We start from the raw sequence: 24,299 nt of genomic DNA on the forward strand, positions 1-24,299 counted from the left end.
TGCAGCTGTGTGTAGGTCACTTACACTACCGAGGGTCTGAGTCCGCCTACCGCAGTATAAGAATTGTACAAGACTATTTTGAGACTACTTTAAGACTATTAACTCTGCCATTATTTTAAGGCCCTAGTAAGTAGGTTTATTGATGTTATGATTTTTGAGGGATAATAAGTGATAACTCTCTTCAATATCTTAGCCCAGTTAGAGTGGTAGGTGGCTTCAAAGTAATACACGCCAGAGCCTGATAGTAATGTCTTTGAAAACTGTCACATTCAGTTGAAAGGGTTATAAATGAGATAGACACTTAACTTGGCTCATGATGACACTAAACTGAACTGCTGGCATAGAATTAGTGGCCCTTACAATGTGATTCTTGAATGGAAATATTTATAAATACTCGAATCTTGCATTCCCCTCCAAAATATAAACACAACTGTTTAATGCAGTTTCCTTGAGGCCAGCGGTCTGTTTATCTTTCCAGTGTTGAGCACTTCAGTTCAGTAAGTACTCAGCCACTAAGTTATAATCATAGGGGAAGAGCCTGCTTGTTGTGCAGTGCCATCCTCCTCCCGCGGCCTTCCACTGCTCCCCTGAGTGCATGTGTGCAGCCCCTCTCTGCACCCAAGCCACACAATGGGTTTTCTGCTCTAATGTCTGCAGATTTTCCAGTTGGAACGTGAGCTTAGTACAGCAAAGAAAATTATTCTTACATAATGTTACTTCGAGCATCATTAAAACTTAGGAAATGTGAATTTTATAGCCCTTTGTCCTGTTCTTTGATATATAATGTGTGGAGAATACTGTGTTTCCTGACCAAATCTTATTTTATCATTTTCAGAGTCAGTGAAGACATGAAATTAACTGACTTGGAGTTAGGAAAATTAGCAAGTAACATCCAGGAGTTATTGTGTAGTGCTTCAGATATATGCCACGACCGAGCTGTCAAATTTCTCATGTCAAGAGCAAAGGTATTTTATTTTCATAAAGCCTTGGAGAATTTTCTGTTTATGCAAAGTGTGAATTTAGAGGTCCAAGTTACATGGATCTTTACCTACGCTCTGTCACAGTTTTAGCATTTTAACAGTTGGTAGTATTACTGCTGTGGTCTTCTAAGGAGCTACTGAGATGTCAAATAATTAGATAAGAGAAACGCATTGAGCCTTTTCCCCCCCAAAATTACTGTTTATTTAAAAGGTTTATTTAAGCCAGGTGTGGTAGCGCATGCCTGTAATCCCAGCACTTGGAGAGGCAGAGGCGGTTGGATCTCTTGAGTTCAAGGCCAGCCTGGTCTCCAAAGTGAGTCTAGGACAGCCAAGATAACACAGAGAGACCCTGTGTGTGTGGGGCGGATGGGGGTTGGGGGGGGAGGGTGGAGGATGTGGGGGTGGGAGAAAGAGAAGTAGGGTAACGTGGACTCATTTACTGTGTCAGTTATAAAGTGACAAGAGCCAACTTTAGAAATCCTCAGCTTCTTCAGGTTATGGATCTAAAGGATTAGGAAATTTCAGTTAAAGTATAAATAAGTGTTTTAATCATAAATATAACTAATAAGATACAACTAACATATTAGGAAAATAAAAATAGCATTAACAGTTATTAAGCCAAGTCAGTTTTATAGCTCATACATTTCTAGTGTTACACTAACTGTTGTCATGGTTTGATATTTTTAAAACTTAGGATGGTTTCCTTGAAAAGTTAAATTCCACAGAGTTCATAGCCCTCTCGAGACTAATAGAGGCGTTCATTGTGGACACTGAGCAGATCTGTGGGAGGAAGAGCACGTCACTTCTCGGGGCCCTTCAGAGCCAAGCCAATAAGTTTGTGAGCAGGTTTCATGAAGAGAGGCGGACCAAGCTCAGGTAGCACCATGCCTGTTCTGTGCTCCCTTCTCAGAGTGCCAAAGTGAGGTCACCTTTCCTCACCTTTCAGTTGGGATGTGTATCCTCTACTGATCCTCAGCCAGTGTGTGATTCTCACTAAATTGCTTTCTCTGCTGATTTTGCCTAAGCTAAGAGATAGAAAATGCTTTGGAAAAATATATAAGTTTTGTTAGTAGGGTGGGCCCAGTTCGTCAGGACTTAAGTACTTAAGTATTGTCAGCTTGCTGGGCCCTTCTTCCTTCCCTTTTAGCTAAGAGAATGTTACTGAAGTGTTAGTACTAAGGTTCACCTTCCTTTCCTTTTCCTTCTGAACAGCCTCCTCTTAGACAATGAGCGTTGGAAGCAAGCTGATGTTCCTGCAGAATTTCAGGATCTTGTGGATTCTATAGCAGATGGGAAGATAGCGTTACCTGAAAAAAAGCCAGCAGGTATGTGTTCCTCCAGCTTTATATTGATGGCTAGGGCATGCTTTCTCTCCGTGAACGGCTTATACTCTTTGAATTCTGCTTTATGCCAACAAAATGGTTTTTAAATGAAAGTTATAAATATAGAATGATTTTATTAGCCATGTATTTCTTTTCCTAGAAAGTGGACACAGTTCTGTGACTTCTTTGGAGGCTCTTGTGGGAGAAGTTTTCTATGCACTTCGCTTCTGCCTCTGTCCCTCTGTGTCCTCCTTGCTGAACAACATCAGTATATGCTTTTAGAACTGTTAGTTAGGATTTCCTGGTGCTCATGACGAGGGAGCTTGGGTTGCCATGCCTCTGTCCATTGTGTGATCACTGACTCACTAGGTAGTGATTTGGGCACCAGGAGAGTGACAGCTAGTCAGCAGCTAACGCTGAGTGCTTGCTTGGTTCTAGGCATCGTAGTAAGCAGTTTGTACATGGCATCTCATCGATGGGCCACAAAGTAGGCTACTTAACCAATAATGGACTCTGGAGCACAGCACAGTTACACAAGCAGTTCAGAGTTAAAGAGCTGGGAAGAAATGGGAGAGCAGGCAAACTAAACTGACAGGAGGATGTTTCTCTTACCTGCTCTGCTGTGCCGCTTCTGTGCAGAAGAGAGTTAATTAAGAAATTGCTTGCCATCACACAACAAGCAGACTTACATTCAAACTGAACTTGCTTTCTTTGCATGACAGAAAAGAGGAAATAAATATTTCGTTTAAGTGTTCAGAAACTTGACACTTAGGAAAAGTACAATATTCCTTGGCTAAGCTATTTTGCCTGATTCAGAAAAGTGATGTAGTTTATTTTTCCATTTTACCTTAATATGTTGAATTTTGTTTCATAGTGTAAGAAATATCACATGCTGAAAATTAACCTCTTGAGTTGAAGTCTTTAAGGGCTAATGTTAATAATGAAAAGAAGCCAGGTGAAATGCCTCTGAGCTAATTCTAACTCAAAACCAAAACCAAAAGCGCAAACTGACTGACTGACCCACTGGGTACTAGGTCCAGAAGGTAGGCACTTGATGGCCATTGTTCCTGTGGTCAGTCACCCCGAGAGCCGGGTAGTGTAACTGTAAAAAGTTTCAGCAGGACTCCAATCTAAATGTAACTCTAAAGCCAGTCTGCTCCTTTAGCCCGGATAGCTTCTCAAACAAGTGGGTTAGTCTGGCTTCTAAACACCAGCTGCCATTTTCATTTTTTCTCCAGTAATTGGTTTCATCTTGTGCCCTATCTTTTTTGTTTGCTTTGTTTTCTAGCTACAGAAGAAAGGAAACCAGCTGAAGTCCTTGTTGTTGGGGGGCACCAGTACGCCGTTGTCGGGTGAGGAGCGCACATCTCTTTGGAGCTGGTCTTCCAGTTCTCCCTTGGAGTGAACTGCAAATTTTGTAGTAACAATTTTAAAAGCTGTAAAATATTTAAGAGGAATCTTATGATTGCTCTTTTATTTTCTATTATTCTGTAGTATACTTTATCCATTAAGGACTCCGCTGGCTCCACAGAAAGACCCCAATTCTCCTGTGCAATAGGAAGTGTTGTGTGAACCAGCCCATGTAGCAGCTGCCTGGTACCATTATTACCACCCGGCTCTGGCTGCTTTTCCTCCACAGCCCTCTTAGTGTGTAGTGTCGCACAGTAGTTGTAGGCATAGACAGTAGAACTCACAAAATGTGGAAACAGTTCTATGTATCATTTAACACAGTTCACCATTGTCATTGGAGTCATTAGGTCTTTTTCTGTTTTGTCAATAAATACATCCTGATTCAAGTTAACTGGAAACACCATCATGTGTAGTGCATACCATTTATGAAATTTTAAGCACACCATGGTCTTTAAAGCATTGAACAATATAAGTACTGTGTTTGCTTGTCACTGTGTTCTGAAATAGCTGTCTCCTCCGTAAAGAAGCAGTGCCTTGTCATGACTGTAGTATTGTCTCTGAGTTCTGCACCGTGCAAGTGCCTAGGCTGGACGCTTCTTCGCGGTCACCTGGAAGTTGCTGGAGTACATAGACTTAGAGCAATCCTCCTTTTCATTCTTTGGAACCCTTGCTTGTCTCTGGGAGGATGAAGCTGTTTTCAACCCTCTGTAGTCTCATCCCTTCAATTGAAGTGTAATTTCTGTCTTTATTGATTTGTTACCTAGCTACGGTTCATGTGCTTGACGAAAACGGTCCCCCTTGGCTTGTTTCCTGGCTCTTCAGGAAAAGAGACTGTTGTCAAAAAAGACTAAACTGCCTGGCTAAAGGGAGGACTAATGCATCTTCTGAGGGAAGATTCTAAAAGACTCATACCATGGAAGGCCGACTCTGCTAACATGGCCTCCCAGATGAGTTTCAAAGGCTAAATGCTTCTCTTGAATTTTAGTTCTTAATATCCTGTAGAAACAGCTGAGTGAATTTAGATGTCTTTTAATAACTTGTTCTTTCCCCCTTAATTTCATTTGTACTTAACCTACAATAATGTATCTTTTCTATTTGTCACATGTTCTGCTATTAAACTGATAATTTATTACTTTTGGAGACCATTTTGTGACCACTCAGTAAACTTCCTAGGACATTATGTTCTCCTTACAGCATTATAGATTCTTTTTCATCTCACTAAGAAAATCTGGACTAGCTTCTCTATTAATTCAAGAGCTAGTAAACTAAAGTTTACCTGAGTAATCAGATCCACTGGCTAGTCTCTTTTCTCAGTGTTTCTGGTTTGCCTCTTCTGGCCCAAGTGGGCACTTCATGCATGTGTTGCACAGACATACACATACGCAAAATACCCATTCACATAAAATACAAACAAATCTCAAAAACAACAACCAACCAACCAATCAACCAAACAAACAAAAAAAATAAAAACCCAAACCAACCAACAACAACAAAACAAACCCAAAACAACAGAATACCATAAAGAGAATGGTGTTTCTACAACACAAAGTGTTCAAGGCATTGATTGCTAGTTTCTTTTTGCTGACTCTGAACTTATGCTGTCTAGAGTGGTTTATCTTCATAGGTATTTTGTACTGATGGTTATTTGACTTTCCTTGATGAGTGTCTGTTGGTTATCCTTTTTTTCTAGAACTGTCTTGCTGTTAATAAGAATCATCCTTGAATATTGCCAGTGTGTGGACAACATCCCATCCGTCACTACTGACATGCTCACTCGCCTGACAGATTTGTTAAAGGTGTGTACAGCGTTACCCATTCATTGGGAAAATAGTTTGAAGAGCTCATTCGTTGGGCATAGCTAATCTTTAACTTTGAAGACACTTACCAAGTTATTCTTAGGGTAGGAGTTTTGTGATGTCCATCATGTTTTGTCCACTTCACATTCAGTGTGTGCATATGTGTGAGGTGCACACGTGTGTGTGCTCACGTGGCCTAACATCCAGAGAGCTGCTAGTGAGAGATGAGACAGGAAGCTTCTGGGCATGACTCAACTCTCTCAGACCAGAGGCACGAACTGCTTTTAAATGCATGTTAGGGACTCACTGAAGTCAGGGGATTGCTCTTGACATCGTTCTTCCAGAACTATCATTCTAGCTATTTTATATTAGCAAATATTTTTATGTGCTACTATGAACAAAGGCTTATCCCTCCTTTATTCAAAAATAGAGTCTTTCTCATATAATTTGTCATGATCACAGTTTCCCCTCCGTCTGCCCCTCTCTTCCCATCCACATCCACTCTCTCATTAGAAAAGAACAGAGTTACGAGAGATAACAACAAAACATAACAAAATAAAACAAGATAAAACAAAAATTACTATAGTGAAGTTGGACAAGGCAAACCAACAGAGGCGAAAAGAAATCCCAGAGTCAGAGGCCGCTCATTCACACACGCAGGAGTCCTATAAAACGCTGACAGGAAAGCTGTAACGGGTACATAGAGGACTTGGTGTAGACCCGTGTTGTCCCTGTGAGGTCATATGTGCTTTTTTTTTTTTTTTAACTTTAAAATAGCCTTAGTTAACCTGGGGCAGGGCAGATTTTAATCCCCTAAAGTACTTCCCATATTGAGGCAGGTATGGGAGAAGGCTCCTGGATATATATAAGCAATGTGCTTAGTGGTAGACAGACTTCTCCGCACCCTCTTTAAAATAGTTCTGGGAGAAAGGCAGAAAGCCAGAGATAGGAGGCTGAGTTACTGGCACCAAGAAGGGAAGGTGGAACTGAACTCTTCTCCATAGAGTTGACAGTGGCTGGCATGCAGAGCTCATATGTGCTTTTGCACAGTAGATGGAGAAGAGGTTGTTTTTCTGGTGTCTTCCCTCTTTTTGCCTCCTCTTCTGTGGGGTTCCCGAAGCTCTGAGGGGATGGGTTTGCTGGAGACAACTCATTTAGAGCTATTTACTCATGAGTGTACCAGAATATGGCGACTGCCCATTCTAACACAGCTTGTGTTTGTTGTTATTCTGTTAAAGACAAGTAGTATTTGGTTTTCATAGGTCTCTGGGATGAAGCCTATGGTGGGTGATCTCTTTGATGTTTCTTTTTTATTTTAGAATTTTTTTTCAAAGATTTACTTATTTTATGTAGATGAGTGTTCTTTCTGCATGTATATCTGCAGGCCAGAAGAGGGCATCAGATCCCAGTAGATAGATGGCTGTGAGCCACCGTGTGGTTGCTGGGAATTGAACTCAGGACCTCTGGAAGAGCAGACAGTGCTCTTAACTGCTGAGCCATCTCTCCAGCCCTGATGTTTTCTTATAGTATGCTGGGAAGTATTTTCTTGATTTTTTTTTTTTTTAATAAATCTATGTTCATAGGAAATTGGTCTGTAATTCTCTAACTTTATTGAGTCTTTATGTGGTTTGGGTATCAGGGTTACTATGACCACAAAACTAATTGGGCAGTGATTCTTCTGTTCTTATTTTGTGAAATAATTTGAGGAGTATTTGCATTAACTCTGAAAATCTGGTAGAATTCTGTGTTAAAACCATCTGGCCCAGGGCTTTGTTGGGTTGGGAGACTTCTAATGGCTGCTTCTATTTCACTAGGTATAGATCTATTTAAACTGCTGCTTTGATCTTGATTTAGTTTTAGTAAGTGGTATTTATTGAGAAAATTATCTCTCTTAGATTTTCCAGTTTTGTAGACTACTGGGTTTTGAAGTATGTCCTTACGATCCTCTAGATTTTCTCACTATCTGTTATGTTCTCCTTTTCATTTCTGATTTTGATAATTTGGATATTCTTTTAGGTAATTTGGATAGGCATGTCTTTTTTGGGTTAGTAAAACTTTCTTTTATGATTTTGTTGAAAATATTTTCTGGGCCTTTTAACTGGGAATCATCTTCTATTTTTATTTTTCTTAGATTTGGTCTCAGATTTGTCTCAGATTTCCTGGATGTTTTGTGTCAGGAATTTTTTTTATGTTTAACATTTTCTTTAACATTTCTTTAACCTCTGTTGTGTCTTCAGTGGCTGAGAGTCTCTTCCATCTCGTGCATTCTGTTGGTGAGGCTTGCCTTTGTAGTTACTGTGTTACTTCTAAATTTTTCATTTCTAGAGTTCCCTCAGTTTGGGCTTTCTTTATTGATTCTATTTCTATTTTCAGGTATAAAACAGTTTTAATTGTCTCCTTCCATTGGATTTCTTTAAGAGATTTATTCATTTTCTATTTACAGATCTCTATTATATATTCATATAGGTTGTTTTAAGGTCTTTTTCTTGTGCTTCGGTTGAGTTGGAACACTCAGCGCCTGCTGTGGTAGGCTGCTGGCCTCTAAGTGGAGACAGTGTTCTGCCTGTTACTGATTGTTTTAACACTGGCCTATAGGCATCTGGGATTGCTGATAATCTGGTTTTGTCTTTGGGGGTGCGTTTTGTGACTTGGTTTCTGTTTCCTCTCTGGGTTTCAGGAGAGCTTGGTGGCTGTGTGTTCCCTGGTAGGAAATTTTCTGTGGACGGGATAGATTGGCCACTGGGGTTCCCAGGTTTGTGTGTATTGGGATGGGGACAGGCTTGGATCTGAAGGTCTCACAGGAGGGAGGAGAGCAGAGTGTTCCAGGATCCGCTTGTATAGTGTCCTTGGAATGGGGGTACACAGTGAAGCGGTCACCCCAGAAGGTCTTACTGTGGAGCTCGGATGAGACTGGGGGGTTGGGTCTGGAGTAACAGGGAGAAGTGAGGATTTTCAGGGAGCCTGCCTGCTCTCGAGGGGCCTGTGGGTTGGCAAGGAGGGCCTGCTGTACTTGGGGGCTGGGGTAAAGCAGCAAAGGAAGAGGGGGGTGGCTTTAGGAGGTGAGGGAGCCATTCAGCTACCGCTGGTGTTCTGCTGCAGAGCCGAGGCCAAGGCTGGAGGATCTGGGCAAACAGAAGGAGGTGAAAGTCTGCAGTGGCCTACCTGGCCTCCTGACAGCAGTGGCCTACCTGGCCTCCTGACAGCAGTGGCCTATAGGTTAGCAGGGTGCTTTATTCTTTCAGACCTCTAAATTATCAGTAACTTTGTCCATTGAGAAAATTTGTTTATCAAGAAATATTCTTTAAACCTTTGAAAATAGGATTTTCCGTGGTGAAGAGAGCTCTCAGTGGAGAGAGCCTTTGCTGTGCAGCTGTGAGGACCAGAGTTTGAGTCCCATAAAAACAGGGTGGGCCTGGAGACTCTCCTCTACGCCAGCTCTTGGCAGACAGACAAGGACTTGTGTGGCAAGCTCGTTTGCTAGAGAATCTAGGATCAGTGAGCTCCAGGTTCAGCTGGAGAACCTGCTCAGCAGGAACACGAAGAGCTATAGTGGACACTTCCCACCTCACCCTCTGCCCTCAGCGTACTTGGCACACGTGCACCACACATATGTGAACAACATGTACAGAGAAGGACAGGACTTACTGAGTGACTGAAGCTAGGGCTAGAGAGGTGGCTTAGTGGTTAAAAGCACGTGCTGCTCTTGAGGAAGCTCTCAGCTGAGTTCCAGCGCCCATGCGTGGCTCTGGGCCTCTGTGACCCCAGTTCTTCGGGGCCCATCGCCTCCTCATTGCCTGCAGAGACCCAGGCATGGACATGGTGCACATACCAAACGCAGGCAAGCCACACACACAAAATGAAGCAGATCGTTAGCAAAAGAGTGATTGCAACTGAATTGCTTTTGTATATGTAAATTAGAGATTAATTTCTTTAAAAAAAATCCTGATTTTTAGATTTCTCAGTTTTTCCCCCAGCAGAAGTCAATATTGAGTATACCTGTCCTGTTCCTCTTTTAATTAATGCAGAAGTAGATTGTAATTCCATTTACAAGGACATTCATGATGCCAAGCATTGTTGGAAAGCACTTTTAATCTCAGCACTTGGGAGGCTGAGGCAGGAGAATTGCCAGCCTGCAGTACATAATGAGTTCAGGCCAACATGCAGCATAGAGTGAGACCTCTTCTTAAAAAATAAAAAAGTCAGCTAGCACATAAATCCATGGCTTGTGACGAGAGGTGAGTAGAGGAGGAGTGTACTTGTGCCTGTGCGGCAGCTAGCGCTTTCACGAACTGCTCAGAGTGATTGTTTTCCTTCTTCCCTTGTTAGTACTTCAATTCAAGAAGTTGCCAGTTAGTTCTTGGAGCTGGTGCATTGCAAGTTGTTGGACTAAAAACAATTACTACAAAGAATTTGGGTATGAGTTCTTCTATTTAATTCCTATACTGAGGTGTTAGGATGATGTCACTTCTGTATCATGCTTTTATGCCTGGAGAAGAACCTGTAAAAGTGGCAGATGCTGCATTGGCCTTCTCTGTGATGGGCTTTGGCACGGTGCTGGTGGTGTGTGTGTGTGTGTGTGTGTGTGTGTGTTTTCTTTGGAGTTACCACTGTTCCGAGTTGTATGGAATGTGTGTAAATAATTTGGGGGAAATATGCATTAAAAAGTACTTTGGGTGCTGGGCTCGGGTGCACGCCTGTAATCCCAACACTCGGGAGGCAGAGGCAGGTGGATTGCTGTGAGTTCGAGGCCAGCCTGGTCTCCAGAGCGAGTCCAGGACAGCCAAGGCTACACAGAGAAACCCTGTCTCAGAAAACTAAGCCAACAACAGGTACTTTGGGGGGAGAAGCAGCTGTGTCAGTGTCCTCTGCCTGCTAACAGGTCCAGTTAGAAGGCATATATGTTCATGGCCTTCTGCCATGGTGCTTTTCATTTGTGAAATAAACCGGAATCTGTATAATTACTGCAAAAGTCTTGATGTAATTTGGTAACATAATTAAATCAACTAATATCTTTGTTTCTCCATTACACATCTGCTCCGCGGCGCCCCCAGCCCTGTCCTCGAGGTGTCTGCAGCTGATTGTGCACTACATCCCTGTGGTCCGGGCTCACTTTGAAGCTCGCCTCCCCCCTAAGCAGTGGAGCATGCTTAGGCATTTTGATCATATCACCAAGGTACTTTCCACCCAGTTTCTCTTAGAAATCTATTCTTTAATGGTTAAGTATTTAGAGACATGTCTTAGAAAACTTAAAGCGTTGTTTCTCATTGCAGGATTACCATGACCATATAGCTGAGATATCCGCCAAGCTTGTAGCGATAATGGACAGCCTATTTGATAAGCTGTTATCAAAGGTAATGATTTTTATAAATGATTAAGCTTTGCATAAACTCAAGGCACCGTGACTTCCCATTTTATAGAGAATTCTACGTATATAGGACGTGCTGAGAGAATCTAAGTGTTTATAAGATATTTACCAATTGGTCAAGTTTTTAATTTTTTTTCTCCAGGAAAATAATGGTGGGGTGAATAAGGGGATAAAGACAGGAATGACAGAAACTCTACCCAGAGGGGTTTCATGTTGGCTCTGCTGACTTTCTACCCATAAAGAGGAAAGAAAATTACCTGATAAACTTTTTAAACATTCCTATCTTCACCTATATTTAAATATTTTATAATAAATTTGAAGTAGGCTCGCATTTCATCCTCAGACACACACACACACACACACACACTCTCTCTCTCTCTCCCTCTCCCTCTCTCTCTCTCTCTCAGGCCAGTGAGAAATGCTGTCTCATATATAAGGTGACGACGCTTGAGGGATGTCACACAGGGCGGCCCTGCCCTCCAGTGCAGTTCATACACCCCTGTATTCCTACCATGTCACACATAAAGTCTTCACAGACCACATTCCTGCATGGGTACTCGCGGGTAGCACTCCTGGTGATGTCCCCGACAGTTCTCATGTGTGGGACCAAGGCAGCTGACTGCGCACGGCTTCACTGTAATTCATTTGAACAGACTTCTCTGTGGGATTCACTTGTTACATTTGCTGATGGTGTCTCTCAGAGTTTTTTGTGTTAGTAAACTTGAACATTCCCCTCCACGTGCTTGTTTTGTGCTTTAGTATTTCTGACGTGGAGAACGTGGCTAGGTCTTAGGCAGCCGTGTCTCTCTCATGTGCCTGCCTGGCATGCTGCGTCCCTTGTAGTAACAAGTCTGTCTGTCTGTCTTGGCTGCTCCCTGCCCGACTTGCTTTCCTGTGTTACCCAGAAGTTTGGTCTTGTTTTTAATTGGGAGACAGGCTTTGTTAGGGTTTGTCTTTTAGTTGTTAGCTTATCATTTTCTTGCCTGAAATTTTAATTTTGAGAATACATGCCACAATAATATAATCTAGGGTGTCTTAAGAAGCTAATAAGGGTGCTTTTTCTTGTCTTGCCTGAGTCTGTCTCTGATTACACTGGCAGCTAGATTAGTTAATCTCTTACTCACTTATGCAGTAATTACGTGCTAGGTAGCAGGGCTACACACAGTGGATCAGTCTCCCATCTGGTCTTCAAATAGCAAATATCTGGTAGGAAAAACTTACGGTACTTCAGCAACAAGGAACATGTGTGATGCATTAGGAGGAGGTGATTCAGTGTACTGGGGCTTTCATGGCTGTGGAAGGCATGGCTCCAGGCTGGGGAGAAGACAGGGAAAGTATTCCAGCTGTTGCAGGCATATAAAATTTGCTTTATAGGTGAGAACAGGGCAATGAAATTGATATGGAAAGTCTCTGAAATGACATAAGAAAACATGTTGGGAATCATAGGAAACCAATTCTGTGTCAGAGTTAGTCCCAAGTTAAGTCTTATGTTTGCTGCAGACTAACTAGCCAGGGACTTTAAACTCTAGACAGGAACAATAGAAATAATCTCAAAGGGCGGAGTGAGACTTCATGACAATTTTACACATACATGTGCATGTATAATATATATGCATTTGGCACACCTTTTGTCTTTTGGCATGTATTTGACTGTGGCAAGTTTTAATAAATGCTGGCTGCTAATATTCTACTGTTGTTAATAGTAACAAAGGTGACAGCTTCAGTTTGCTAATGCACTGGGCTCCACACAGAGGAATGGGTGACACACAGGAATAATCTCTATTGCTAGAAATCAGTTTAAATCAAGTTGACATCTCACCCATTTAGCCTTGCCAGGCCACAAAGGAAGAGGATGCAGGCAGTCCTGATGGGACTTGCTGGGCTGGGGTCAGCTGGTAGGGGAGGAGGGCTCCCCTTTCTGAGGCCTGGGGGGGGTGAGTAGGCGAGAAGAGAGAGTGAGGGAAGGTCTGGGAGGGCACGAGGGGCAGGCTGTGGTTGGGATGTGAAGTGAATAAGCTAAAATCAAAAAAAGGGTTTAACTTTTTAAAATTCACCCTTTTAAAATAAACAATTTGGTGACTTAAAACTTACAAGGAATGAAATGCCCATACTCAAGATATAAAAACTTACTGACAGTCCTTCCCTTAGGCACTTTGAGTTTAGTTTTGCCTTTCCCAGGAGGCCCTTCATATGGGGTCAGAGCCTCGTGCCAGACTCCTTTTGCTCAGCATAGTGCTTTTGGAATTGGTGGACATAAGCTAATTCTTACATGCGAGTAAAAATAACCTTTAGGAAAGGGGCATTGTGGGATCTATGATGAAGAAGCTGCACTTGCTGACTGAAGAAGAGATGGCCAAGAGGAGAAACCTAGGGAGGCACAGTGCTGCAGAACGTTTGCAGGGTGGGGTGAGGTGCTGTTTGGAAGGTCCCATGCTTTTAGTGAGGTTTTTCCCCCAAAGAGAAGTTTTAGAACACTGTTAAGAGTAAGGGAAGCTCTCTCGTTTGATAGCAAAATTTAAGGGTTGTGGATTAATACTGTATCAAGTTTAGGGGACTGGAGGATGTGATAGGGAAGGGAATGGATGATGGATGTGGCGGGGCGATGGGGTAGGTATTCGTAGGGCTGCCAAAACAAATGGCTGTAAGTGGGTGACTTAAAGGAATCCTCAGTTCAGGTGCCAGTGAGGTCTGGCTTTCCATAAAGGCCCCTTTTTCCTGTGTGTGATGCTTGCTGAGTCTGTGCCACTCCTTGCCTTGTAATCGAGTATCCCAGTGTCTACTTGTCTTTACGTGGCTGTGTTCCCTCTGTCTCTTGTGTCCAAATTTCTTCTCCTGGTAGGATAATTTGAAACAACACCAAAAGTTCAGAAGCAGTAGTAAGTTTCTATGAGAGGCCGAGAACTTAGTCATCACCTCTTGCTGGTGGTGTTGTGAAATGGTGCAGCTGCTTTGGAGTGTAGTTTGGTGTCCCTGATCAGTTAACATGGAGTCCACCTGCCCCACTGACTTTGCTAGATACACCCAAGAGAGTGAAAGTCATATCCACACCAGAAGCTTCACCCAGCTGCTCCTGATGGCAGAGTGCACAACAGCACAGACTCCAGCAGCTGACAGTGGGGGAGGGTGTGCTGTTCATAGTGTAGCACACTCAGTGGTAAAAGGGATGCAGTACAGTTGCATGTCACAACAAGACGAGCCAGGAAAGCACTAGGTGAAAGAAACCAGCCACAAAAGTCACACGTTTTCTGACTGAGTTTATATGAAAAAGATAGGAATTGAAGGAGCTTCAACTTAAACTCAGTTTTAAGGTTGGAGGCAGCCTATGGTCTTAACTCCTAAGCTGTTGTGTTTCCCATAAAGTAGATGAAGATGTGAACAAAAGTTCCTCAAGATCTGTATAGGTAGCACAGACCTCAGCTGAAGACCTGAGTGTTGGATGCACTGTAGTCCAGAAGACTAAACACAGTGCTTTCTCTCTCTTCTTTTTTCCCCTTCCCAGTATGAGGTGAAAGCTCCGGTTCCCTCCCCATGTTTCAGGAATATTTGTAAACAAATGACAAAAATGCATGAAGCTATATTTGATCTTCTTCCTGAAGAACAAACACAGGTGAGTGGTCACTCTGCAAGCCACCTTTGTGGTCTTGCATTTTACATCAGTACCAGGAGTTTTGTACATGCTTCTGATGGGCTAAGCGCATGTTCTGACACGGTTGCCTCGGAAAGCACGGATAAAATGTTGCCTTGTTCTGGCAGGGGAGAACTAAGCTTAATGTCAGTAATCTGAAACATAGATCTGCTGTTCACCCACTGTTAGGGGTCCCTACTTCTACTGATATTGCGCTTGATGTTTGTGTAAAAATCAAGAGTTGGCATTTATCAATGGATTCTATAATGCTATAAATTGAGATTTGGGTGCAGATCAGACGTAGCAGGGGTTAGTGATAGAGTGCCTAAGGCTAGCGTGTGCGTGAGGGAGTCACTAGTGCTTACTAGATGAACATGAGCGATCCAAGTAAGTCGCAGTGTCGCACCTGCGACAAGGGATGGGATAAGAGGTGTCTGCCTCCCCTGCTGGGGCCTCTGTGCCCCTGGGCCCTTGTTTTTTCTGCTGTGAAACCTCAGAAGTCCCAGCATTTCACCCCTTCCTCATGGTATTCATCTAACTTACTTCACTTCAGCTGGGTGCTGTCTTTCAGCCGAGTGCTAGGATATAAACCTAGTGTGTAACGGGGGGCTTAACTTCGTTGGGATTTTTGTTATCCAGACCTTTCTTTCTGCGGTTTATGCATGCATGGAGATGGTGTTGGAGGAGGCGGCATTCTTAGTGGTCCATGTTCTTGCGTCTCCTCATGGCCTTTCTTGTGCTCTTGTACTTCATTCTATACCAGCGGTTCCTGTTCCTCACACTTGCCTAGGTTTCTGTAATCACATTAGCCTCATAGGTGAGCATCATCCCTTGGGATGACATCCCTTGGGAGGACAGCAGCCGCCACCAGGGGAGCAGTCCAGGTCTGCCTGGTGACCTGATGCATTTATTAGGGTTACTTTTGGGAGTATGGGTGATTCAGAAGCAGCTGCCTCACTGGAAACCACCCAGCAGCTCATGGACGCTGCACTCCTGGAGCACCCTCAACAACCGTCGAAGCCTGCAGGGGTTCCAGGAGTCTGAGCACTTGTTGCTGCCTCTGTACTGGTGTGTGTGTTGGGGGGCGGGTCTTGTGAACCTTGTAACTCTGAGGCTGGGAGCTGGGCAAGCCTCTCTCCTCCCTCTAGGAGACAAGGTTCAGTTCTGAGGCGATAGCTACATGCCTTCTCGGCTGGCAACTCAGATTCCTTCATCTGAGCCTGTGAATACCAGCAGCTGCCCAAACATCCACAGGTGATTTATGGATACACATTCCTGTGAAGAATAGATTATGACAAATTATTTCCATAGATGAATCATAGAGTTTTTAGGTTGTCATTAAAAGGATGAAAGTGGCTTTACCTGTCATATCTTGTCACCCCACTAAGTTCCTAGTAAAAATTGCCACTACTTTGTCTTATTTTTAGCTTGTTTTGACTCTACATATCCCTCAGAAACTGCTAATATACACAAAGGCAGTGTTACTGCTGAGCAGGGACGAGAGCTTCTGTCCAACTGCAGGGAAAACTGTAGTGCACCAGCAGCTCAGCAGTTCACAGGAGCATCCGAAAAGTTAATGTCAAAACAAAGATTTAAAAAATGTTTCTCTGCATATTAACAGCAGGTACTTACAACTTCTATTTCAGGAGAACTTTAAGCATCTTACTTTTATTTCTTTTCCAGATGTTATTTTTAAGGATTAATGCAAGTTACAAACTCCACTTGAAGAAGCAGTTGTCACACTTAAATGTAATAAATGATGGAGGACCTCAGAACGGGTATGGGTCTCATGTCCCCATGCGCTCCCACCCTGAATTGCTTCTTTGTTATTCTTAGTGGTGTCTTCTGCTGCTGCTCCCACACTTAGGAAGATAACCGTGAGGTTCCCCTGTGGCCGCCTTTGTAATCTCCCCACCGTAGGTGTGTGTTAGGTTTGTCAGTGCTCAGCTCCTCGCTGGACCTTACAGACTAAGTGAGGCAGTGTGGGCCACGGGTCCTCTCCAGATGCCCAGCGGCGCTTTGTCCCCGCAGGGCTTGGCGCTCTACTCCAGGGCCCCTGGATTAGAGGAATGGCCTCATTTTGTAGTTCTGAAAATCAATCATTGTTGTTGAAATAGTGTGTATTTAAAAACATAGGATTCCTGTTTTATAAACTTTGGGTTAAGCTCTAGCTCTGCCACTTACTAGCTTTTACATAATTTTGAACAGTCACTTATCTAGGCCTGAGTTTTCTAAGATTTCCTTTGTTTTAGGTTTTTTTGTTTGAGATTTACACGGGGACTACTCTTGTTATGCACACCAGGCTAGCTTCAAACTCAAGATCTACCTGCCTCTGCCTGCAAGTGCTAGGTGCAAAGGTGTGTGGTAAGGATGATGACTTCAAAGCAACAACAAACCACTTTTCTTCCTTTTGTGAAGAGACTTGGAAGATGAAATTCCGAGGCTGTTTATGCTATTGAGTGATACAACACTTGCCTTGCATCTGTGAGGCCCTGGCTTCAGTCCCCAGTAAACATGGGCTGCGGGGGGGTGGGGGGGGGAGGTCGTGGAGAGCAGCTAAAAAACAAAAAACACCAATCATTTGTTAAACTTCCCTTGGTGTGCCACATACTCATCTTTTTTTAAAAAAATTAAGTGTATGGATGTTTTGCCCGAGTGACTTTATGCACCATGGACTTACCCTTGGGGGGGGAGGGGGAGGGGAGAGAGGGGGGGGAGGGAGGGAGGGAGGGAATATGAGAAAGAGGATGAATTGGGTCCCCTGGAACTGGAGTTAAGAGTTGTGAGCTGCCATGTGGGTGCTAGGTCCTCTGCAAGAACAAATGCTCACAATGGCTGAACCATCTCTCTACTACTATGTGAGTGACATAAAATACTGATTATAGGCAGAGAAATTTCTTATTTCCCTTTTAGAAACCAGAGGTACCTAATAACAATGTCTTGATTCAGAGAGCCAATTAGAAGCAGTAATGAAATGATCAGCGTCAGGTCTGTTGTGGTTTCTGTAGGGGAACAAAGTTGGGCTTTGTGCTGTTCCTTGTAATTGAATTCATCCATCCAAGTAAAGCCAACAGCTGAGCACTTAGACCTCTGCTTATTCATCACACTGGGCCTTGACTTCCCTTGTATAAAGTAATGTCACTCCAAGAGTGACTGGAAAATTGCATATTCTAAATGAAATCATGTAGAATCACACCCAGTTGCTAGCTAAATATTGTTCATGATCCATTCTTTTGCTGTGAAGCTATTAGCAAGGTGGCTGGTTAAGCATCATATAGATCAGGAAATAGGACCTTTTAGGGTCATAAGTTTTCTTCCAAATTTGGATTGTGAATGGGTTTAGAAACATTGCTTACTTAGTTCATCTAAATTGCTGCTCAAAAGTAAAGGCTGGAATAGATAAGATCTTTTTTAAATGTGCTTCTGGGTTTTTCTTTTTTTTTTAAGATTTGTTTATATATTATATATACAAGTGCTTTGCCTGCATGTACAGGCTAGGAAAGGGCACACGATCTCATTATTGATGGTTATCATATGATTGCTGGGAATTGAACTCTTACTTTGGAAGAGCAGGTAGTGCTCTTAACCTCTGAGCCAACTCTCCAGCCCCCTAGATAAGATTCTGAATTTAAATATTCCTAGCCCAGAATGATCTGTAAAGTGTTACTTTCCTTGTTGGCCACTGGGAAGGAAGAACTGCTTTTCTTAGGGTAGGAGTTTTCACGTATTCTCCCAGCATTTGCTTTGTTACAACATAAGGCCTAGATGGTGTAAGCGACTGTAGTGGCTGTTAATGAGTTACTGTGTTGACAGCTAATTATTTCATACATGCTACTACTACTTTACTCCCATTCTGTGTTGGTAAGCTACTAAAAACTTCACAGACAGAATTGTATTTTATTTGCCCATTTAGAAAGTACGATGTTTTGTGTTGTTTTTAACAAATGAATTAAACTGTCCATATCACCTATACCATACTATAATAACTTGCATAAAAGTTCTTTGGTAGTCCTCTGAGTCATTTTGTGTGTGGAGAAAAATTTTTGCTCTGCTCACATAACATGTTAAGTTGGTTCTTTTTTACAATTTCATTATCTTTCATTTGGGCTAAGGAGATAGCGATTGCCTAGTATTCACAAGGCCTAACGATCAGTCCCTATCCCACCTCCCCCAGTGTACTGCATAGTGGTGTGTGTGTGTGCGTGTGTGCGCACGCGCTTAATGCTCTAACGATTTGTTTTCCAAAGTTTCCTGAGTCCTAAAGCATGCCTGAATTGGTGATGGAGGAAGAATGTGAATAAAATAGTATCAGCGAATCAGCACTTAAAACAGAGTGAAAGTTAGACTGTAGTGTGATAGACCCATAGGCTAAGGAGTTCTTGCTTGTTCAGCTCAGTGTCTAAAGGAGGAGCGTTTCCAGGTGGAGGTATAAATCTGACAAGTTGGCACACAAAAGTGAAAGTCTTAGTTAGATGAGGGTGTGTGTTGCTGGAGATGGAATCCACAGCCTTACTCATGCTACGCTCAACACTGAGCCCTCAGTATCAAGTTTGCTATTCAGTAGAGCTTGCCTACGAGCCCCAGCTTTCATTTAATTTCTAGGTACTGCCAGGAAACCCAAGCTTTGAGTCTCCCTATTGTGTAGCCGCATGTGCATGTTTTAGTGACAAACAGTTGAAGTTATTTCAGTTTAACTTGTTAATTTCTTTTAGTTCATGCTTTAAAAAAATCTGATCAGGGAGAATTTATCATGAAACTGACTATAAAAGGCACTGATTTAGTCCTTTCCAAACATTACCAAATCGGTATTAAATGGCCCTTTGATATTAGGGATCTCCTAAGCATCAACATCTTCATCCCTAGGAATTCTTTATTTAAAAATATTCTAGTAGCTAGGCTAAGCATCTGAATGTTGCTTCTTTAATTGTCTGAATAGAAAGCGTTAAATTTAAAAGTACCTTTCTCCCTACTGTTTAGGTTGGTAACGGCAGATGTAGCTTTTTACACTGGAAATCTTCAAGCCTTAAAAGGCCTTAAAGATCTGGATCTAAATATGGCCGAGATCTGGGAACAGAAGAGGTGATGGCAGACTGGAAGCCCGGGCAGTTCATCTGACTACGGGATGTCTTTGTGAAGAAAATCTGGATACCTGGTGTTTGAGGAACTGAACCTGGGACCCACAGTGAACTGAGGCAGGGGAAGGGAAAGAAGCATCAGTGTTGGGAACTGGATTCAGTAGGATCTACAAAGAATGCCATTTTTGTGCATCCTTCAGTAAGGAGTAACTGATCAGGTGTCTATAACATTTTTCATTCTCTCTGGAAACAGACTCAGGTTTCTTTGGACCAAATCCAAAAGAACACATAGCTGTAACACAGCTGTAGTTGCCTAGAATGCTCTGTATACTTTATATTAAAAATGCTCTGCATTTCTTCCAGTGCAATGAAATTCATATGGTGTCCCACCTTATTTAATGATGGTACAATTGAAAATATTAAAATCTTAGTCAAACTCTGTAGAAAGTTTTCTCTATGAAAGTAAAGCTGTTTGAAAATTATTTTTTTACAGATCTTTATAAAAAATAAACATCTTTTGATTGCTTGGATTTAGGAATTCAGTTTTTGTTTTAGTGACCAATGTCAAGTTTCAGGTTTTCTATGTTGCATATTTAATTTTTTCACTACCACTGTTAAGTCACTGGGTAAAGCCTCAAAATGCTAAATACATGGAAGACTGATAAGGAATAAAGAATATTTGCAGTTACTTATGCAACTACTAATTTAAATACTTTCCAGAACATACACAAAGGTATGGTTTAATAGCGGTATTTATAAAAGTATCTATGAAGGGCTTGGGGTTGCATTCTGTTTTTTCTTTGCTTTTTTATTTCTAGCAGAGGCAGGAATACATATTCATATTATATGCCTATTTATCAATTCTCATTTAACATTTAGGTAACATGAAATATGGCCCTCTTGGATTCTTGCTTTTAAAGTACTTCTGATACGTATATAAGCAAAGACCAGGGATAAACAGAACTTTTAAAATACAGGCTGCTGTGTTGGGGCCAGCAATACGAGGTCAATGAGTAAGCAATCTCAAGACTTTAATGCCCACCCTTCAGAATCAGAATCGGCAGCACTCTACAAATGAAAGTGCCTGTGTCTTACACCAAGAATCTTGCCTAACTCTGTTAGAGTGCCTAATCTTGTGATGATAATGTATAATGAAATAATCTTATTTCGTGGGGGCTTTTGTTTTGTTTTCTCAAGAGAATTAAAAAAAAATCATTACAGAGCTATGTCATTGGTTCTTAAACTGTCAAAAATAAAGATGTAAAAAATCATCAGGCTTGAAGGGCAACTTTTTTCCATGGTGCAGAGTACAGTATACTTCTGTTTCATGAAATGTGGAAAGCATGGTGGGCATCCCAGTTTTAGAATCAGACGAAGAACATTAAATACCTGCAAGTTCAGTTCCTGTGTCGGTAAGTGGGTTTAATCTTATGGCTAGTAATTAATAAAACAGTGAGAACAAACCTTCCAGTCTTCACAGAGCAAGCACTAGACAGCACAAGTAAAGGCATGGGTTTTTTTATTTTTTAAATCAAAGGCAATTCAAAGTGACCATCACTGATCTGCAGAGCTGGTCCAGTTCTAAGATTAAATAATATTGCACTTGAAGAGGAACTAATGTCTAGGCTTGTCATCAAACAAGGAAAGTATCGCTTCACCTATGCTTTCCTTAAGACTAAAAGCTCATTGCAGAAAACTACTTCAAAAATCAACACTGCAGAGTAAATAAAGTACCTGTTTACTTTATAATCTTAGATAAGTACATTTTATTGTAAGAAACTCTTTAGCCCATAATTAGTATAAAGTGTATCTGGCAGCGCTTATTTCAGTGGTCCAGGATTCGAAGATTTCCAGATACGATCTTGTTCTCTAACACTGCTCCAGGGGGGATGTCAATTCTGTCACCGTGATTTGCAATAATGATAACTGTTCCCTAAGAGAAGAAAAAAAAAAAAATCTTAAAATCAAGCTCATGCTTAACTCTTTTTGGAAGGTCAAAAACTTCAAGGAAAATGACATGTCCTCCATCACAGTCTTGGTGTTTCTGGACTCCAGTGGCCTTAGACGTGACAGCAGAAGTGGGAAGCAGATGCAGGCTACAACACAGATTGCCCATCTTCAGTCTTACGAAGTCAAGGTGCCTGGCATTCATTACATACAGGGTTGGTTTTCTTGTATGTGTGTTAGTGCACCTGCACATGTCTATGGTGATCAGAGGTCAACGTCAAGTGTTCTTCATGTGCCATACAATTCTCTCTGAGAGAGTTCTCTTTTCCACTTTGCGGGAGCTCAGTGGGTAGTGAGTGACATGGTGAGGTAGCAGGTTAGGCTGGCTAGCAAGCTCCAGGGATTTGCCCCTCTGCTTCTGCAGTGCAGGTGTGACAAACACCACCACGTTTTGTTTTCTTTTTTTTGTGTGTGTGTTTTTGTTTTTTGATGAGACAGAATTTCTCTGTGTAGTCTTGGCTGTCCTAGACTCACTTTTATAGACCAGGCTGGCCTGTAACTCACAGCCTGCCTCTGCCTCCAGAGTGCTGGAATTAAAAGCGTGCACCACCATGCCTGGCTTCGCCATGTTTTCTTATGTGGGCTCTTGTGTGTATGTCCTCAACCCCTGCCTCTTCCATTTTTGTTTTTAAAGAACACTTACTGGTAACATTTCATTTAAGCAAATAGCCTTAATGTAAAAGGACACTTGAAATATCAATATACGGTTTTTTAAAAATAAGATTATGTAATTAGGAGAAGGCAAGTGTATCTTCAGTTGTGAGCTTTAATACTAGCTACCCTCCATATTTCTCAAGAGGAATAGATCATTTGCTATAAACAAAGCTGTTTTTCTATTCTCGGTCTTCTTTATTGAGCTAATGATCACAATGCTAATAGAGACTATTCTGAAGACTCCCATTTCACTACCACCTAGTGTTTCCTTTCTCATTTGAGGGATATTTTCCATAAAATTCTGGTATTGATTATACTTATATTTTAACTGGGTCATGTGTCGGATACAGTAGTCCTGATTACAATGATGATCTGATCATCTGTTCACACTAAGAATTACTCCTTAGTGAAAAAAAATTTAGGACTAGAAAGTGAAGCCTATTTTTGTTGGATTTTCAAGTCAGTTTCTCTGTGTAACAGAGCCCTGGCTGTCCCACGCTGTTGATGAGGCTGGCCTTGAACTCACAAAGGTCGGCCTGCCCCTGCCTCCCATGTGTTGGGATTAAAGGTGTGTGCCACCACTGCCTGGCTTGTGAAGCCTACTTTTATAAAGCCATAATTAACATGACTTTTATCATACCTTTAATGAAACATTCTTTCCAAATGTCACATCTCCTGAAACAGTGAGGTGGTCCAATTCCAGCATGTCAGGTATACTTTCAAACCTTCTTAGGTAATCTTGAACCTTCAAGTAGAAGCGTAAACAGTGTTTCAGATGCTAGCAGATGAAACCACTAGAAACAGAGGGATCCAGTTCTGAGGACTTCACCTTTCAAATGAGGACAGTCGTGCCAACAATTCCTAAGGGTTTTCTCTTGTATCCCCAGTTACCTCCTTTCTTACATGCATACGTCATGACTGGTTTGCTTCTGCTCATACATTACTGCGTCACAGTTGAGCACTGGCTTCCACTTCTCTATCCAGGTTACCCTAAGGCCTTCTTTATGTGACTGCTCTCCGCTCACACCCCCTTATCCTTTCTTCTTCCTCCTATCCTTGCCGTCCACCTCTTTGTACTTCTGATTAAGACTCTCTAAAATCTGTGGACCCCAACAGTAGCTCCGCTTTCCTTCCTGTTTTGCCCAACTCATTTTCTTTTTTCCTTTCTGAGTGATTGTGGTGATTTAAATGAGAATTGTCCCCTATATGCTCCACTATTCAAATACCTCCCTGGGCTGGTGTCACTGGGGAGGCTTAGGAGGAACAGTCTTGATGAAAGATGTCATAGATAAGGTTCTGGGGCCTAAGGCCTTGCCCTACTTATTTCAAGTTTGCTTTCTCTTCTTGTGAGTGAGAATGTGAGCTCTCAGCTTCCTGGTTCTGCTGCCATGCTTCTGGCCATGATAGAATAAACTCATTCTTCTGCAAATTTCCTTGGCTAGTGTGACAACTGCATAGTGGTGCTAACAAACAGCTGTGGCTCGTCTAGTCAATACTTGGGGAATATTATAGCGTTTACAGCAGGCACTCTTAGACTGAAGAATTATTTTCTCAACTACATAGTTGGCATTACCACAAACAAGTCCCACGTGAACATTGCAAGTACTTCCAATTGAAAAACTACAGCTGGGCTGGAGAGATGGCTCAGGCTTAAGAGCACTGGCTGCTCTTCCAAAGGTCCTTAGTCCAATTCCCAGCAACCACAGGGTGACTCATAACCATCTATAATGAGATCTGGTGCCCTCTTCTGGCATGCAGGCGAAATACTGTACATAATAATAAATCTTAAAAAAAAATACAGCTGACCAAAAAAAAAAAAAAAAAAAACCCAAACAAACAAAAACAACAACAAAAAACACTGTCCAAATCCCTATGAATAAAAACATGAAAAAAACTAGACAATATAACTTTCAAATGAGTTAAATGTAATCTCAAATAGGTAATTCAAGATAATTATATTTAAAGACAAATGGCTGAACAAAAAAAGGAAAAGTGGTGGGTGATATGGAAAGAATTCAACAAAAAAATACTGAAGGAAAACCAATCTTAAGTGCTGGATAGATAT

The 24,299-nt window shown here is 42.0% G+C and overlaps 2 protein-coding genes across 6 annotated transcripts in view; one reads left to right on the plus strand and one right to left on the minus strand.

Moving 5' to 3' along the window:
• Window positions 1-20,844, plus strand: part of VPS54 (VPS54 subunit of GARP complex) — an 81,471-nt gene extending 60,627 nt beyond the window's left edge. For all 4 annotated transcript variants that reach the window (XM_084799546.1, XM_084799545.1, XM_084799548.1 and 1 more), the window contains exons 13-23: window positions 836-965; window positions 1,675-1,856; window positions 2,193-2,305; window positions 3,591-3,654; window positions 5,403-5,508; window positions 9,835-9,922; window positions 10,560-10,681; window positions 10,779-10,859; window positions 14,373-14,480; window positions 16,182-16,276; window positions 19,476-20,844. In XM_084799546.1, coding sequence (XP_084655672.1) covers window positions 836-965; window positions 1,675-1,856; window positions 2,193-2,305; window positions 3,591-3,654; window positions 5,403-5,508; window positions 9,835-9,922; window positions 10,560-10,681; window positions 10,779-10,859; window positions 14,373-14,480; window positions 16,182-16,276; window positions 19,476-19,581 — 1,195 coding nt within the window. In that variant the 3' untranslated portion in view covers window positions 19,582-20,844. The remainder of the gene's footprint in view (window positions 1-835; window positions 966-1,674; window positions 1,857-2,192; window positions 2,306-3,590; window positions 3,655-5,402; window positions 5,509-9,834; window positions 9,923-10,559; window positions 10,682-10,778; window positions 10,860-14,372; window positions 14,481-16,181; window positions 16,277-19,475) is intronic.
• Window positions 20,845-21,075: 231 nt separating this feature from the next.
• Window positions 21,076-24,299, minus strand: part of UGP2 (UDP-glucose pyrophosphorylase 2) — a 53,356-nt gene continuing 50,132 nt past the window's right edge. For both annotated transcript variants that reach the window (XM_084799552.1, XM_084799553.1), the window contains exons 9-10: window positions 22,875-22,979; window positions 21,076-21,506 (exon numbers count right to left, since the gene is read on the minus strand). In XM_084799552.1, coding sequence (XP_084655678.1) covers window positions 21,399-21,506; window positions 22,875-22,979 — 213 coding nt within the window. In that variant the 3' untranslated portion in view covers window positions 21,076-21,398. The remainder of the gene's footprint in view (window positions 21,507-22,874; window positions 22,980-24,299) is intronic.

This window comes from Acomys minous, assembly GCF_964271855.1.
Source record: "Acomys minous genome assembly, chromosome: 10".
NCBI classification, from domain to species: domain Eukaryota; kingdom Metazoa; phylum Chordata; class Mammalia; order Rodentia; family Muridae; genus Acomys; species Acomys minous.